Source organism: Taudactylus pleione, unplaced genomic scaffold, assembly GCF_031769625.1.
Source record: "Taudactylus pleione unplaced genomic scaffold, aTauple2 ptg000186l, whole genome shotgun sequence".
NCBI lineage: Eukaryota > Metazoa > Chordata > Amphibia > Anura > Myobatrachidae > Taudactylus > Taudactylus pleione.
Genome location: NW_028284588.1, coordinates 8,631,268 through 8,647,841, shown reverse-complemented (window position 1 = coordinate 8,647,841; position 16,574 = coordinate 8,631,268). Strand labels below are relative to the sequence as shown.

The following is a 16,574-nucleotide window of genomic DNA, read 5'->3' as shown; positions in this document are numbered from 1 at the left end:
ATCTTGGTGAAGATGGTGGCCCCCCGGAGCTGGTCGAACAGGACGGAAATAAGGGGCAGTGGATAGGAATTGGTCACGGTGATGTTGTTCAACCCCCGGAAATCTATGCATGGTCGGAGGGAGCCGTCCTTCTTCTGCACAAAAAGGAAGCCCGCTCCGACTGGAGATTTGAAGGGCCAAATGAAGCCTTTTTCCAAAGCATCCAGAATATACTCCTGCATAGCTTTGCTCTCTGAAAAAAGACAAAGCATAAAATCTGCTTTTGGGAAGCCTTGCGCCAGGAACCAAGTCAATTGCACAATCATAGGAGCGATGAGGTGATAGAGTATCCGCTCTCTTTTTGGAAAAGACTTCTGCCAAATCTTGATAGGGAGTCGGAATCTTGGAGGACAATTCGGACTGGACGGCAGCAGCCAGCCAAACAGGAAGAGTGATGCAGGTAGAAGAGCAGGTGCCTCCCCATTGGATAATCTCTCCAGTATGCCAATGGATGATGGGGTTGTGCTTCTTGAGCCATGGTAGGCCTAAGACCAACGGTGCAAGTGGACAAGGAAGCAACAGGAACATCATTTCCTCGACAAGGCTCCTATGGATAATCGGATGGGAGACGTTTGAGAAAAAATAGCAATCCTGAATAGTTCTTCACCACTGAGACCAACAACTGAGAGAGGTTGTGTTAAAGGCTCGGACACCAATCCCAAGGTGTTAAAGAACAAGATGTCCATAAAATTCCCTGCTGCACCACTATCCAAGAATGCAGAGACATGAACTTAATGATCTTTCACCTGAATTATTGTGGGGATAAGGACTGAATTAGTGGGAGAGACAGATGCAAGGCCTAGATGTAATTCTCCCAATACACCTAGACCTTGCCTTTTCCCGATTTGACTGGACAAATAGAGGTGGTATGTCCTTTTCCTCCACAGTAAAGGCAGAGACCTTGGGAACATCTTCTCTGTTTCTCCTCAGTAGAGAGGCGGTATTCCCCCAACTGCACGGGTTCCTCTGGGTCCAGAGGAGTTACCCACACTGGTGACCGAGGAGTGGGAGTAGGAAGCTCTTTTTCCATCCTTCAATGGTCAATACGGATGGCTAAATGCATGAGGTCATCCAATTTCTACAACACTGAGTGCTGCACGATTATGTCCTTAATATGATCCAAAAGACCTAAGCGGAATTGACGTAGTGCTGGATCATTCCACCCAGAGTCAATTGACCATTTACAGAACTCGGTACATTAGTCTTCTGCAGCTCTCTGCCCCTGTGTCAAGGACCAAAGGGTTGACCCAGCCAATGCCACCTTGTCAGGATTGTCATAAAGTAGACCTAAGGCGGAAAAGAAAGCATTCACAGTCTGAAGAGCATCGTGTGTGGAAGTGAGACCAAACGCCCTGGTCTGGGGGTCACCCTGAAGCAGGGAGATTAATATGCCAACTCATTGAGTTTCAGAGCCAGACGACCTAGGTCATAGTCTAAAATATAACCTGCAGCTCTCCCTAAAGTTTAGGAAGTCCTTACATCTGCCAGAGAATCGGTCCGGCAAATTTAATATTGGTTCCAGAGGAAAGGCTGGAGCAGGTGCTGCTCATGTTTCCTCGACTTGGAGGGAAAGTTCTTGGACTTTCTGAGTCAAGACCTGGATTTGAGCTGCAAGTATTTGAGCTGGGTTCTGGCCGGGTTCCATGATTACAATCCTGCAACTCAGAAATCACTCTATTATTTTTTGGCCGATGATAATGTCATGAGTCCAGAGCAGAATCAATACTGGATAGTGAAGGGCCTGAGGATTGAGCAAAGAAGATGATAGGGGTACCCCTTGCAGAAAGATGCTGCCACTGGGCCGTGTAGTAGCCTTGAGGGCTGGTGGAGGATGCAGCCACTGGGCTGAGTTGCAGCCTTGAGGGTTGGTAGAAGATGCAGCCAGTGGGCTGAGTAGCAGCCTTGAGGGCTAATAGAAGATGCAGCCACTGGGCTGTGTGGCAGCCTTGAGGGCTGGTAGAGAATAGAGCCACTGGGCTGAGTAGCAGCCTTGAGGGCTGGTAGAAGATGCAGTCAATGGGCTGAGTAGCAGCCTTGAGGGCTGGAGTGGTTGCAGTCTCTGAGCAGTATAGCAGATGACCCAGAAGTGCGACTTGTGATGCTGAAATGACACAAGCGGCAGTTGACGCAGTGGTGCGACTTGTGCCACCGAGATGACACAAGTAGCAGTATAGTTGGTGGAAAATACTGGAGATACTGGGAAATGGCCTGTGCCGCCAGGATGACACAAACGGCAGCAGACACTAGGATGAGGACTGTGCCGCCAAGTTGACACAAGCAGTGGATGTCGCTGGAGTGTGACCTGTGCCGCCGAGTTGACACAGGCGGCAGGATGCTGGAGTGTGGCTAGTGCCGCCTGGGATGACACTAGCAGTGGATATCGCTGGAGTGCGACCTGTGCCACTAAGATACCACAGGCGGCAGGATGCTGGAGTGTGGCTAGTGTCACCAGAATGACACAAGCGGTGGATGTAGCTGCAGTGCAACCTGTGCCGCCGAAATGACACAGGCAGCAGGACGCTGGAGTGTGGCTACTGATGCCGGAATGACACAAGCGGTGGATGTCGCTGGAATGCAACCTGTGCCACTGAGATAACACAAGCGGTAGGACGCTGGAGACAGACAGGCTGTGGTTCAGAATACTTGACTACCATGATGCAGACACCAGAACAGTAAACACGTGGAATGCTATCACCGGCATCTGACAAATGCATCAGCAAGGTAGTCAACAAGCCGTGTCAGAACCAAACAGACAAGACGGTACCAGGAATCAGACAATATCAAGGTTGGGAATAAAGTCTAGGTCAGAACCCTGAATATAAATCACAGTACCAGGGAGGAGACGGAATTAGGTCACGGACAGGCCAAGGTCTGGAACGAGCAGAAATAATCACAGATAGAGGAACACTGGAGTAAGGTTGGGAGCCTATATTCCGGCACCAGAGTGTCCTCAGGAACTTCCATCTATATACGAGGAGACTTGGATTTGGCGCCCATGGGCGCATGGGCGCCAAAATCCAAGTCTCCTCGTATATAGATGGAAGTTCCTGAGGACATTACCCCCAGTGCACCTGGCCCTTTAAGAATATTTCTGGGTGGCCCGTGCAGCCCTATGGGATCTGTAGCCACTCAGAAGGAACAAGTCACCAGGACCGCACACTGCGTGCCCCTGACGGCTGCAGAGCAGGGGAGCCGGACATAGAAGCAGCAGGCGCTTGGAACCACCCGCTCACTGCCCCATAGAACAGCAGCGCTGCCGGACCCGATAGATGCCGGGATCTGGCACTCTGTGACATTAACACTATTTAATGCCGAAGTTTATCATGCAAACACAGAGGGCTGAATAACTCTGTATTTCATGTATGCTGTTGGAAAAGTGATATAACACTGCACTTGGAAGAGTGTGACAAGGTATATGAAGCCAGCTCCTCAGTCCCAGAACCTGTGTAATTTAAGAGTGTCCCAGTTTTATGGGATTGTGTGACAGTGTGTGGCCCTGATGAAGTTCAAACCTAGGCAAAAACCTAATCCTGATCAAACTACACCACCATGCCAAATTTGTTGGAGCTAGGTACAAAGTTCTGGCCGTTCAAAAGGGACAAACAGACACACACACACAGCAGCTCCTGCGTCTTCTACTGGGCTCTGGTGGTCATGCATGCAGTAGTGCCGATATCCGGGGGGGTGGGCAAGTGTGCGCTCCTCCCAGCACATCAGGCAGGGAGAGATTTGACTGACCAGTGGTGTCACAAGCCGGGTGCGGGTGGTGTGGACCGCACCCGGGTGACACTCGCCAAGGGGTGACACCAAAGTGCCGACTCCCAAGTGACAGGAGCCGAGTGCTGCACTCAGGGCCAGCCCGAGCCTAATATTTTTGGTAGGTGAAGATACATTTTGGCGCCCCCTAGCGGAATTGCACATGTCTAAGGTGCGTGCACCCGACAAAGGAAAGGGGTGTGGTCTCATGGGAAAAGCCATAATCACGAGCGCCACCCCGTAATTGCATTGGGACACTTTGTCGCCAAAATAGGGATGTTGGGAGGCATGTTAAAGGAAAGGTCTCAAAAGATTGGGGCGTGGTCGCACAATAGTATTCCCAATTTAAACTAAACCACACGGTAGCACAATCTTATTCACATTACACCGCACATAGTGCCCGATTCACATTACACCACATAGTAGTGTCCCTTATTTTTGTTCTGACATACAGTAGTGCCCCTTTTACACAATGCCAACATTAGTGCCCCTTATACACAATGCCCACAGTAGTAGTGACCCTAATACAATGCCCACAGTAGTAGTGCCCCTAATGCAATGCCTACAGTAGCAGTGATCCTTGTACAATGCCTACAGCTGTAGTGGCACTTACACATAATGCCCACAGCAGTGGTACCCCTTCTGCAGTGCCCCCAGTAGTAGTGCCCACTGCAGTAGTGCCCCCAGTGGTAGTGCCCCTGTAATAGTGCCCCCAAAAGTAATGCTCCCTGTATTAGTGCCCCCAGTAGTAATGCCCCCTGTAGTAAGCCAATAGTATTGCCCCTGTAATAGTGCGCACAGTAGTAATGCCCCCTGTAAAAGTGCCCCTGTAATAATGCCCCAAGTAGTTAGCCCCCAGTAGTAGTGCCTTCATTAGTAATGCCCTTGTAATAATGCCCCCAGTAGTAGTGCCTCTGTAAGAGTGCCCCCAGTAGTAATGCCCCCTGTAAGAGTGTCCCCAGTAGTAATGCCTCTGTAATAATGCCCCAAGTAGTTAGCCCCCAGTAGTAGTGCCCCCAGTAGTAGTGCCCTGTAAAATTGCCCCAGTAGTAATGCCCCCTGTAAAAGTGCCCCCAGTAGTAAGCCCCTGTAAGAGTGCCCCCAGTAGAAATGCCCCTGTAATAATGCCCCCAGCAGTAGTGCCTCTGTAAAATTGCCACCAGTAGTAATGCCCCCTGTAAAAGTGCTCCCAGTAGTAATGCCCCCTGTAATAGTGCCCCTGTAAAATTGCCCCCAGTAGTAATGCCCCCAGTAGTAAGCTCCCTGTAAGAGTGCCCCCAGTAGTAAGCACCCTGTAAGAGAGCCCAGTACTAAGCCCCCTGTAAAAGTGCCTCCCCAGTACTAAGCCCCCTGTAATAGTGCCCCCAGTAGTAAGCCCCCTGTCATAGTGCCCCCAGTACTAAGCCCCCTCTAAGTGTGCCGCGCACACACACACAAAAAACCCCCCACAATACTTACCTTAAGCCCCGCTCCTGTGTCCACTGCCATCCGCCACTCCTCGGAACTATGGGACGTCTCTCCCATAGTGCCTGTTGGGGGAGCCAGACGCCTGAGCTCAGGAGTGAGCTCTGGCGTCCGCCACTAGACGGAACTATGGGAGAGACGTCATGACATCTCTCCCATAGTGCCCGTGGGGGGAGCCAGAAGCCGGAGCTCAGGAGTGAGCTCCGGCTGCCGCTGCAGGGAGCCGGGCGTCCGCTGGTAAAATCTCAGCGGGCTCCCGGCAAATGGAGCCTCCCTGCGGCAGCTGGGGGTTGGGTGGGGAGAAGGAATGTGGTGGCAGGGCGCGCGAATCAAAGCACCCTCTTCTGGCTGGCGCTCTATGCACATGCGTAGTCGGCATAACGGGCCAGCCGGCCCTGGCTGCACTGTAGTTTTACTAGAGTGACAAGGGTGAGCAACTCCACTGGGACTTACTGCTGTTGCAGCAGCACGTGTGCTGCGTTTGGGAGAGAGGCTGCTGCAGCAGTCAGTCCTCTCTCTCCCTGCCAAAAGTACCACAGCGGGGGCAGGGGGGCTTAAGGATGCAGGCCCCCACTGGTCCCCTTCAACAGGCTCAGGCCCGGTTAATGAGTACCTGCTGTCCCCCTCTCAGCACCCCTATATGTAAGATGAAACTATTTTCCTCTACTTAGAATTCACAACATCTTTACTCATAGATAGCAATAGCAACAGTGGCCCCCCAGAAGAATACTGTAGCTTCCTGCACAAAGTACAAACTAGAAGTATCAATGCTTCCCCTGTACTTAAATTCAAAATGTAAAAAATAATAAACTCATTGTTGCTATCATGTTAGAATTATTCTACCCACAGTACTATCTATGCAGCTCTATAACTAGGTAGACTTCTGTATAATATATTGATTATAACATCTAAAAATTAAATAGTAATTTAATCACAAATGTTACTCACAGTGGCATAACTAGGGTAAGATGAAAAATGGAGCCTCCCCCCCATGGTGTGGCCACTGAAAAATGGGGGCGTGTCAACATGACACACCACCGTTTTTCGTCACTCTGGGAGTATTCCTTTCCATTCCATATGCACCTTAATGCCCCCATTAGTAATGCCCCTTATAAAGTGCCTCCCCTGTTGTAGTGCCCATTATGCAATGCCCCTAGTAGTAGTGCCCCTCATGCAATGCCCACTGTAGTTGTGCCCTTTATGCAATGTCCCCAGTAGAAGTGCACATTATACAGTGCCCCCAGTAGTGCCCCTTATGCAGTGTCCTACTAGTGCCCAATATATAATGCCCCAGTAGTGCCTATTATGCAGTGCTCCCTGTAGTGCCCAATATATAGTGCCCCCAGTAGTGCCCCTTATACAGTGCCCCGTATATAATGCCCCTTACGCAGTGCCCAATATATAGTACCCGATATGCAGTGCCCCCTGTAGTGCCCAATATATAGTGTCCCCAGTAGTGCCCCTTATATAGTGCCCCCAGTAGTAGTGCCTTTTACACATAAAGCACGCAGACACATACAAAATTACACTTACCTGAAGCCCCGCTGTCCACTCCTCCATCCTACCGCTCGGCACTATGGGAGAGACGTCTTGACCCGGCGCCGGTGTGTTTGTTTTACTGTGTACACACTAACCACTGACCTGGAGACCGGCCAGTGGCCTACTCACCCCCGCGTGCGCACCACCGATCTGACGGCGCCCAGGGCACGCACTCCTCCCCTTAGTTACACTGCTGGTCACTTATCCATTTGCTTGATTTTAAATGTGGAGGTATGACAACTTTTTATAATTACAGTTGTCACATTAAAGGGGCCTATCCATCACCCAACTTTGTGAACTATCCGACCAAAGGTTTTGGTTGCATTGTGCAGAGAGTCGGGTGATGGATAACCTCGACTATCTATTGAACGTGCCCATCAACCTGACGATGCTCATCAGGTTCGGCATGTTCAGAGATAGGTGGTCGGGTTCCTGCACTGAATGACGTTCAGTGAACGCCGTTCAGTGTGGGCACCGCACCTCGGCGGCCTGAAGATCTGAATGCTAGATGTTCAGTGTTTCAGGTCGCCTAGTGGATAGGCCCCTTAAGACACTGAATTGCTGTTTAATAATATGAAGGACAACAATAAATGTGTTTTATGATTTTTGTTTAGGTTTCTTTCTTTTTCCCTTTTTTTAAATAATACAGACAAACTCATAATAGTTCTAATAAAATAGAGTGACAAGAGATTTTTTTTTTACTTTTATGAAAATAATTATAATAAAATAAGCCTGCTACTGTACATTTCCAAAAATAAAAAATGTGTCTCTTATACTGTATCAAACTACATACACATAAATAGCAAGATTTGCAGTTGGATGTAAATCTAGTGTAGTGCTTAAAAATTAATTTTTGCAAGTTGTATGGTGCCTGGAAAGTAAGCTTGGACTATGCACGTCAGTATATTAGGGCAGCGCACATTTACGTGTAGGACGCCCCCTGGACAGGAAGCCCAGGGGGCATCCTAGATAGCGGCATCACCTGATACGATCATTAGAAGGCATAGCCAATGTAGGACCAGAGGGTTATTGAAATGATATCTGTTGATGATGATGATGATGAATGACAGCATAAGTAAATATCTCTGTATCTTTACTGTACAAAATTGAATCAAATAACTAAATCAGAGGTGCAAAGAAAGGTTCCTCTGCAAAGAAGAGTTCCCCTGCAAAAGCAGCAAACAGGACTTTCTGGTCACACAGTATTAAGTAGACCTGCAGCGGTATAACAGCTGGTCAGTATGGGGCAATCTGATCCATAAAAAGCATGTTGTGTGACCCGGCAATCCAACCTGGGTAGCTTGCAGGGTTTATCACAAGAATGACCCGTGTAACCCTGCAGTGTAAACGGGTAGCCTGTGTTGTCCAATTTACAGCATGGGGACTACTGGGTTTCTCAGGCTTGGAGATGATGTCATCTCCAAGCGCCAGAAGAACAATTCCACTGCACCCGTGCCACGGAATAGCCCGGGTCGGTGTCGCAGTGGGAACGAGATCTGCCCTGGGTCTGACCCAGATTGAAACCATGTTCCAAATACAACTCCGGCGCTGGCCGCGCACAGCTCAGTGCGCCGCTGGCCTCCTGACAGAGAGGAGGGGGCCCGTGTCGGAGCCTGCACATGGGCCCCCTCCTCTCTAGAAACACCCCTGATTGTGAACTTTCGCTAAGGTATGCGCATGCGCACTGCGATGCATACACTGCATACCATCGGCAGCACCGAGAGTATGCATCTTAGCGAGCAGGTCTGAATGAGCTCCAAGGTTCCAAGCCGAGTCACGGCTGCAGTGGACCTGATATGCCGATTCTTGGATATGACATAATCTTCAAGCCCCTGACAATCCTGAACTCTCCACCCTGTAAACGGAACCCGTGTCGGAAGACCCGGGTTAAACCGTGTACACTGCAGGGTTTCATGGGTCGTTCCTGTGTTAAACCCTGCAAAATACCTAGGATGGATTGCCGGGTCACTCGACCCAGGGATACAAACCTGGCCCCTTTTACACCTGCGTTTTAGCTGTGGTGTAAAAGGGGTATTACTGAGCTACTCCTTTCATTCATACCTCTTTTACACCAAAATCCCAGGTCCGACCCAGAATTTTGAACATGGGTCAGTCCTGGATGAGTCCCAGGTGAGACCGTGTTTATACCCTTTTTCCACTAGCAGCAATAACCTGGGTTATTGCATGTGAGCGTGCAACAACCTGGGTTACTGTGCGGTGTGAAAGGGCAGGGTTGAAATAAGCCGGGTCGGGTGACCTGGCATTTCAACCCTGGTCACGAGAAGGGTTAAACGTGTGTTCAACCCTTCTCGTGATGCAGTGTGAATGGGTAACCAGGTCGATACGACCCGGGTTCGGTTCTCTGTATAGGAAGAGCCGGTGCTTGGAGATTAGATCATTTCCAAGTGCTGACTCCACATGTGATGCCGATGGCGTCATCGACCCGGCATTAGTGCCGGGTTGGGCCGCCTGTCTGCATGGGGTCTCAGCCGGGTTACGCCCAGGATGGGCGCGTGAACATAATCCCGGGTGCAACCCGGCAGTCTAATGGAAAAGCTGTATTATACCCCTTTTCCACTAGCAGCAATAACCCGGGTTATTGCACGTGAGCGCGCAGCAACCTGGGTTACTGAGCAGTGTGAAAGGGCAAGATTGAAATAGCCGGGCCAAGTGACCCGGCATTTCAACCCTGGTCACTAGAAGGGTTAAACGCATATTCAACCCTGCTGATGATGCAGTGTGCACAGGTAACCCGGGTCGATGCGACCTGGGTCTTGTTCTCTGCATAGGAAGAGCTGGCGCTTGGAGATGAGATCTTTATGCGCTAGCTCCACACGTGATGCCGATGGCATCACCGACCCGGCATTAGTGCCGGATCAGGCCGCCTGTCTGTATGTGGTCTCAGCCAGGTAGCACCCGGGATGGGTGCATGAACATAATTCCGGGTGCGACCCAGCCATTAGATGGAAAAGAGGTATTACACTGCACCTTGGACCCGGGTTGGCCCCATTCACACCGTACCAGGTCTGGACTGCTAAACTTGTGAGATCATAAAAAGTGGGTGGTGACTGCTCCACGTCCGCCTATCAGCTCATGCCCCTTTCGCACTGTCGAAATAACCCAGGTTATTGCCAGGTCGGCCTGGGTCATGGCTCATTTTGAAAGGGTCCCTGAAAATTAACCCGGTTCGAGTGACCTGGGTTGGATAACCCTGGTCGGACCCTGCACTGCACCGTGACCCTAGGTCGTTTCTGTCACCAACCCTGGTCACTACCAGGGTTGGATTCCCGGGTCACTCAAGTAGGGTTATTTTTCAGGGATCCTTTCACACTGAGCCACGACTCAGGATGCAATAGAGAATTTATAGCTAGTCTTATTGGTCGCTATGGGCAACACCACCACTTTTCATTTTTAGAAGATTTAGTACAAATTTAAATAAAATCTGAATCGAGATTGCAAAAGACACATTCATTGTCCCAACTTAAGAACATTTCTATTGGCAAGACAATAAAAAAAAAATGTATACACTGCTTGAATCCATGTAGTGCGCATTTGCAGCTAGCAGAGGAATGCTTCCGTTGCTGGGATACAGACATAACTAAATGACCTCATACCCCTCCTGTGTCTGTGCAATTAGACTCACCTGTCGCATAGCAACGGAAAGTTTTTGTTGTTTTCTGGAGTTTCTACCGTATATACATGGAAAATACAATATAGCCTCTCTTTTAACCAATCAATATTATTAAATAAAATGTGAATGCAGAAGGACAACAGAACTTTTTCATGTAATAAACAGGACTGCTAACCCGAGATAAGGGGAGCGGTAGACAAAACACACATTTCCACTTCTTGCAAATGAACTAGACTCGCAGTTGTAACCAACGAGACGAGATCATATTACAGCAGTTGCTATGGCACCATGTAAATGCTACAGAGAGCGGACACTCAGAGAATACAAAGCGCTGACAACAAACAGCAACGGGCGGACTGCTGCGGCCACTGTACACCCATTCACTGTCCCAGCAGAAGTCAGGAACCCGGCCTGATAGAGGTACGTACGTTACCTGCCAGGACTGGAGGAATAATACAGATCACCGCAATTTCATAGCAGAACGTCACCACTATTTGCATTATTTGTGTCTCCTATATAGGTATAGTGTGGCTTTGGACCCTGTTACATACATGTTATATAGTAGCTACCTGCTTAACAATATTACAGTATTACAAGTTGCTGGTGATGCTGAAGCTACTTTGTACTGAATTACACTTCTCCAGGCCCTGTATTATGCGTTCAAACTCCCAGACACAAGCTTGATCACAGGGTTAATATGATATTGTCTGGGTGAAGATTGTAAGGCAATATACTGAACCACATTTGATTCCATTTTTCCTGCACATTATAATAATGTTCAAAAAGTACATGTTATTTTTTTCTGACTTTCATAGTTTACTATTAGAATGTATCATTATTTAGAATTGTATTAATGTGCACATTACAATAATGTTAATACTGTTTAATACAGTTTTGTAGAGTTTGTGTCATTTGGGGTAATCGACCTGCTCATTTTCGGCATAGTTACCTCAAGATCTATATAGTGTGGCGCCTCCAGAGGTGGGGTTGCAGCATAGTCCAAAATTCAAATAGGGGAGCCACAACAACTGCCACCCAAACTGCTGCCAAACATCGCTGGCCCGGACTCACTGGCAGCTGGTGTGGCTCCCCTATTTGAATTTTGGACTGTGCTGCAGCCCCACCTCTGGAACCGCCACTAACTATTTAAAATCTGTAGTGTATAAAAGATTTTACCCTTACACACATTAAACTTCAAGGTATTGAAATATAACTAAGCCTTTCCACCACATAGCATATCTGAATACTTCCAGAAAAATCTGGATGTCCTGCACCTTGTTGACACATAACCTTGGACTAACCTATTCATTGACCAAGTCAGCTTCTAGATAGGTGTCAGTTTTAATCCATTTTTATATAAAGTATAAAAGGATATCTGCAAGTAATTTATTATTATGTCCAACCAAACAGGTTAGTGCATGTTCTATGTGTTGGGAAGGAGAGACAGTGAGGTAAATAGCTATTAGTAGAAAAGTCTAGAAAAGATAAATGAGTAAATACATTAGAGGGCAGCATTTTCCTGGCAGATGATTCTGAAATATATAAATCCAAGAGTGAAGTTAGTGAGATAGTATAGGGACGAATGCAGTAGCAACTAATATACACTTAGAAATGCGCATAAGTCCCAATGAAAGGGTTCCTCCATGTCACTGTGCTGAAAGTACAAATCTTACCCGTTACAGGAGAAATTGAGTATCTAAAGTCCAGGGCCAGACTGAAGGGGCCCATCCACTAGCATAGTGTGAAAAGACAGCACGATTACTACATTGTAATCGTGCAGTCGTTTCCCAGTCTGTGTTGTGCCTACACTGAACGACCAGTGGTTCAGTGTAGGCACCCTCCCTCATCCCCGAACATGCCCAATCTGTTGTTATCAGCAGATTGACCAGCTAGTTCGGGCGATGATAGATGTCAAAAACGACCAACGGGAGTGCGCATCGCTGGCCGTTTTTGACATTAAGCTGCCCAATTTGTGCCCGATTAACTATGTTGTTTTCGTTCAATTGCTCTGTTTAATTGGGTAGTGGATACCCACCAATACACCTGAACGTGATTCCTTATTCTGCCAAAGCCAACCCGATCTGCGGATCGGTATACAAAGCCGCCGATCTGCCCACATCGATGCTCACCGATCCATCGGCAGATCGGAAAAATTGAACATGTTAAAACTTCAGACTCGCCAATCAGGACCATTTACAAGTCGAGATCTTTTTGAGCCCCAGGCCCATGTGGCCTTTAATTTGGCCCTGGAAAGTCCTCTTTACTCCCAGGATAGATATTTCTCCAGTAGCAATAGGGGAGGAAATGAAAGATAAGGGCATCACCCTATAGGAGGACAATAATATATAGTGGGTACTATACTGAACTACAATATTATTATTTTATAAATTATGCTATTTGTACTATTTATACATTTACTTATCGGGTGCCAAATGGTATACCACATTAGTATAATTTCTAATAAATGATATATCCTTTTTATCTATATTACCTTTCTGCTATGAATCTAGTACAGACCTAAGGCCCTCATCAGAGCCGTACGCTCTGAGCAGAGCACACGCTCTGAATGAGGGCCGCCCTCCATAATTATGGAGCGTCCTCCTGGACGCTAGTATAGCTGTGGGTCACCACCCACAGCCTATACGAGCGTGCAGTTTGATGGCCGCGATGGTCTTGACCATCGCGACCATCGCCACTGCGAGCCGGAGCCTGCGGTTGAGGTTTTCAACCGCAAGGCCCGGAGTGATTTTGGCTCTATCAGAGCCAAAATCACTCCCACTGACATCACTAGTGATGTCAGTGGGCCGGCTTCTGACGGTAGGCGTTCTCTTGGGAACGCCTCCGTCAGGGAGGCACGCCCACCAAAGGGGGCGTGCTGTCAATCAACATCGACAGCACGCCCCCTTTGATCAGACACAACGAGAGAAGGAAAGTCCTTCGCTCGTCGCGTCTGGCGCATGCGCACGACGGAGCTCCCGCCGTCGTGCGCATGCGCAGTGCACAACATCGACCCACTTGCGAGCGGACAGCCGCTTGCGAGTGGGTCTGAATCAGGCCCTAAGTTCCTAGTTAAAGTCAAACTAAGAACAACTGTAAAATGGTTGTCCTGATATGGAAATATTAGAATGCTTGAAATAATTACAATAATCTGATTTTTCACAGAAAATGATATAAAATCCAGTGTTTTTCAGGTGCTTTGTTTTTATTGTTTGCTCAATACAGCTAATATTTTAGAACTCAATGTGCATATGTTATGGATGAAAGCAACAGAGCTGATATGGAAGGGGAAGATTTCCTTCCTCCTACTGTAGAAGAGGAGACTGAGGTGGATTCTCCCAACAATGCATTAAAAGGAGACCAAGAGCAATCCTTAAACCCACCACTGATCTCTATCAACAAAGGTAACATCATTCTTCTTTCCAGTGTTGGTTATGTCAGAGTGCAGGGAACTCTGAATCTGTGACAAGGCCACTTTGTCATGAGGCAGACCGCTGATCACTTTGCATGTCATTGATCTTCTACAGATGTGTCCTCATACACTGTGGTGTCAGTCACGCCAAACAGCCCCCCTTGGCACGTAAGGGTATTTTTTTGCTCAAAATGTGTTAAATAAAGCAACTGGAAGCGACAAAACTACTCAGGTAGATTACACTGATCGATTTGATATGCAACATTTGTACATCTGTGTGCGACTGAGTCTGAATCTGTGTAAGAAGGGCTACGATGCAGCAACTGCAGTTTTTCCTCACGCAAGGTTCCGTTGTGTTGACTTTGTACATGTGTAAAATGAGTTCCTGTGTGGTTAAAGTCAAGCCCGGTGTCTCTAGTACACTTTGGCATTTTTGCTGCATCTGTGATACAAATAAGGCACAAAACGTAGAGAAAAAGATGGTAACCTGCACCTCTCGGAGCAGCTCAGTTGTGCCTGACATCTCACGCCGTATGGCGTATAGACGCTAGATGTATGAGGACGCATCTGTAAATTAATACTTATAACATATTAATGTGCTCTTTATTTTTTGTTTACTACATTATGGGCCCCATTTATTAACTAACCGTAAATACCAGCAGCATATTTTGTTTAGTATTGCAGTGAAACAAATGAATATGCCGCTGTTATTCATCATTACTTACTTCTCTGGCTTGATCCAGCTACATATTCCTCGTCTGCGGGGGTCCTCCGCTCAGCTGCTGACAGCATAACACTGACAACAATGGTCCTCTGTGTCATGCGCATATGTGACAGTCAGTCTGCGCATGTTCATGGCTGTTTAACCCAGCAGGTACCCGGCAGTTCCTGGAATGTGCGGGTTCCCATTTCTGGCAATTGGGACCACATCGCTCTCACCATCTAAAGATGGCGATCTTAGATTGCCGCTGTTTGTTAAATATTGAAAGGATGATTTAACCCCTTTAGCGATAGCTAAAGGTGTTCTGTATCATTGTTAAATGAGGTCCTATACTGTATATTCTATTTAGAGGGTATAGATTATCAGAGGATCTAATAGTGGGACGCTTTTATTTCAAGAAAACAACATGTGCAAAGAAAAGCATTGGTAAAGTAGTGCAATAACGGCCCCAAATAACTGTATGGTTAAGTAATCATACAGCTAAAGTACACATTTTTACAGGAAACGCTACTCTTGGGAAGAATTTCACACTATGTTTTCAAATAGTTCTTTAATATGAATACACCAATCAGCCATACCATTAAAGCAACTGACAGGTGAAGTGAATAACATTGATTATATCCTTACAATGGCACCTGTACAGGAGTCGGATATATTATACAGCAAGTGAACACTGTTCTTGTAGTTGATTTGTTGGAAACAGAAAAATGGGAAAGCGTAAGGATCTGAGCAGCTTTGACAAGGTCCAAATTGGGAAGGCTATACATCTGGGTCAGAGCATCTCCAAAACAGCTTGTGTGTTGTGTGGTGTTCTTGTTATACAGTGGTTAGTGGTTAGTACCTACCAAAAGTCGTCCAAGGAAGGACAACTAGTGAACCGGTGCCAGGGTCATGGATGTCCAAGGCTCATTGATGTGGGTGGCTAGCCCTTCTGGTCCAATCCCACAGAAGAGCTACTGTAGCACATATTGCTGAAAAGTTATTGCTGGCTATGATAGAAAAATGTCAGAACACAGAGTGCATCGCAGCTTGCTGTGTAGACCCCTGTCCATTGCCATAGCATCTACAATGGGTACATGAGCGTCAGAACTGGATGTGTGTGCATCATTTACCTGAGGAATGATGGCACCAGGATGCACTATGGGAAGAATGCAAGCCAGCGGAGACAGTGTGATGCTCTGGGAAATGTTGGGTCCTGGCATGGGCACAACTACCATAGTTACAAGGGATGCAGCTGCTATGGGGCCCACAGCTGAGGGGAGGCCCATCTTCCTTGTCAAAGTTACATGTGTTATATACATATTTCAACATTGGGTGGTACATAGGGGAACATACAAACTTTTGCTATGGAGCCTTCAAATAACTAGTTACACCCTGGGTCCTGGCATTCATGTGGATGTTACATACCTACATTGTTACAGACCAAGTATCCCCCCACACTTCCCATGGCAACAGTATTCCCTGATGGCAGTGGCCTCTTTCAGCAGAATAATGTGCCCAATCACACTGCAAAATTGTGCAGAAATGGTTTGAGAAACATGACAAAGAGTTAAAGGTATTGACTTGGCTTCCAAATTCCTTAGATCTTAATCCACTTGAGCATCTGTGGGGAATGTGCTCATGGCCAGCCCTACCATTACGCAGGATAAATGGCAGAGTAGAGTACCACAATAAGGAGGGCGCCACCAGGCTCACAGTCAGTGACAGTGATTCACCGTCATTCACTCGGTCCCTCGCTGTGCCGCTGGTACTGCTCTGCCTCTCGGAGGCATGTAAGGGGGACATGACATAATCACATCACCTTGCTCTCATACTGACTTGGAGGCGAAGCCACTCGAGGAGCCATGCAGGTCAGTTTGTTGGAGCTTGTGGGAAGGGAAGAGAGGCGCTGTCCTGTAAGGGGAATGCTGTGCTGAGAGGTGGTCTATGCTATGAGGGGAGAGGGGTGCTGTGATGGAAGGAGTTACTGTGCTGTGAGGGGGAGAAGTTTGTGCTGAGAGGAGTCTCTGCGGTGT

At 47.7% G+C, this 16,574-nt stretch overlaps 1 protein-coding gene across 1 annotated transcript in view; it reads left to right on the top strand.

The window, feature by feature from the left end:
• Positions 1–13,682: 13,682 nt before the first annotated feature.
• LOC148519646 (dynein axonemal heavy chain 5-like) overlaps positions 13,683–16,574 on the top strand; it is a 449,515-nt gene continuing 446,623 nt past the window's right edge. Inside the window, exon 1 of the mRNA XM_088476296.1 lies at positions 13,683–13,830. Coding sequence (XP_088332422.1) covers positions 13,683–13,830 — 148 coding nt within the window. The remainder of the gene's footprint in view (positions 13,831–16,574) is intronic.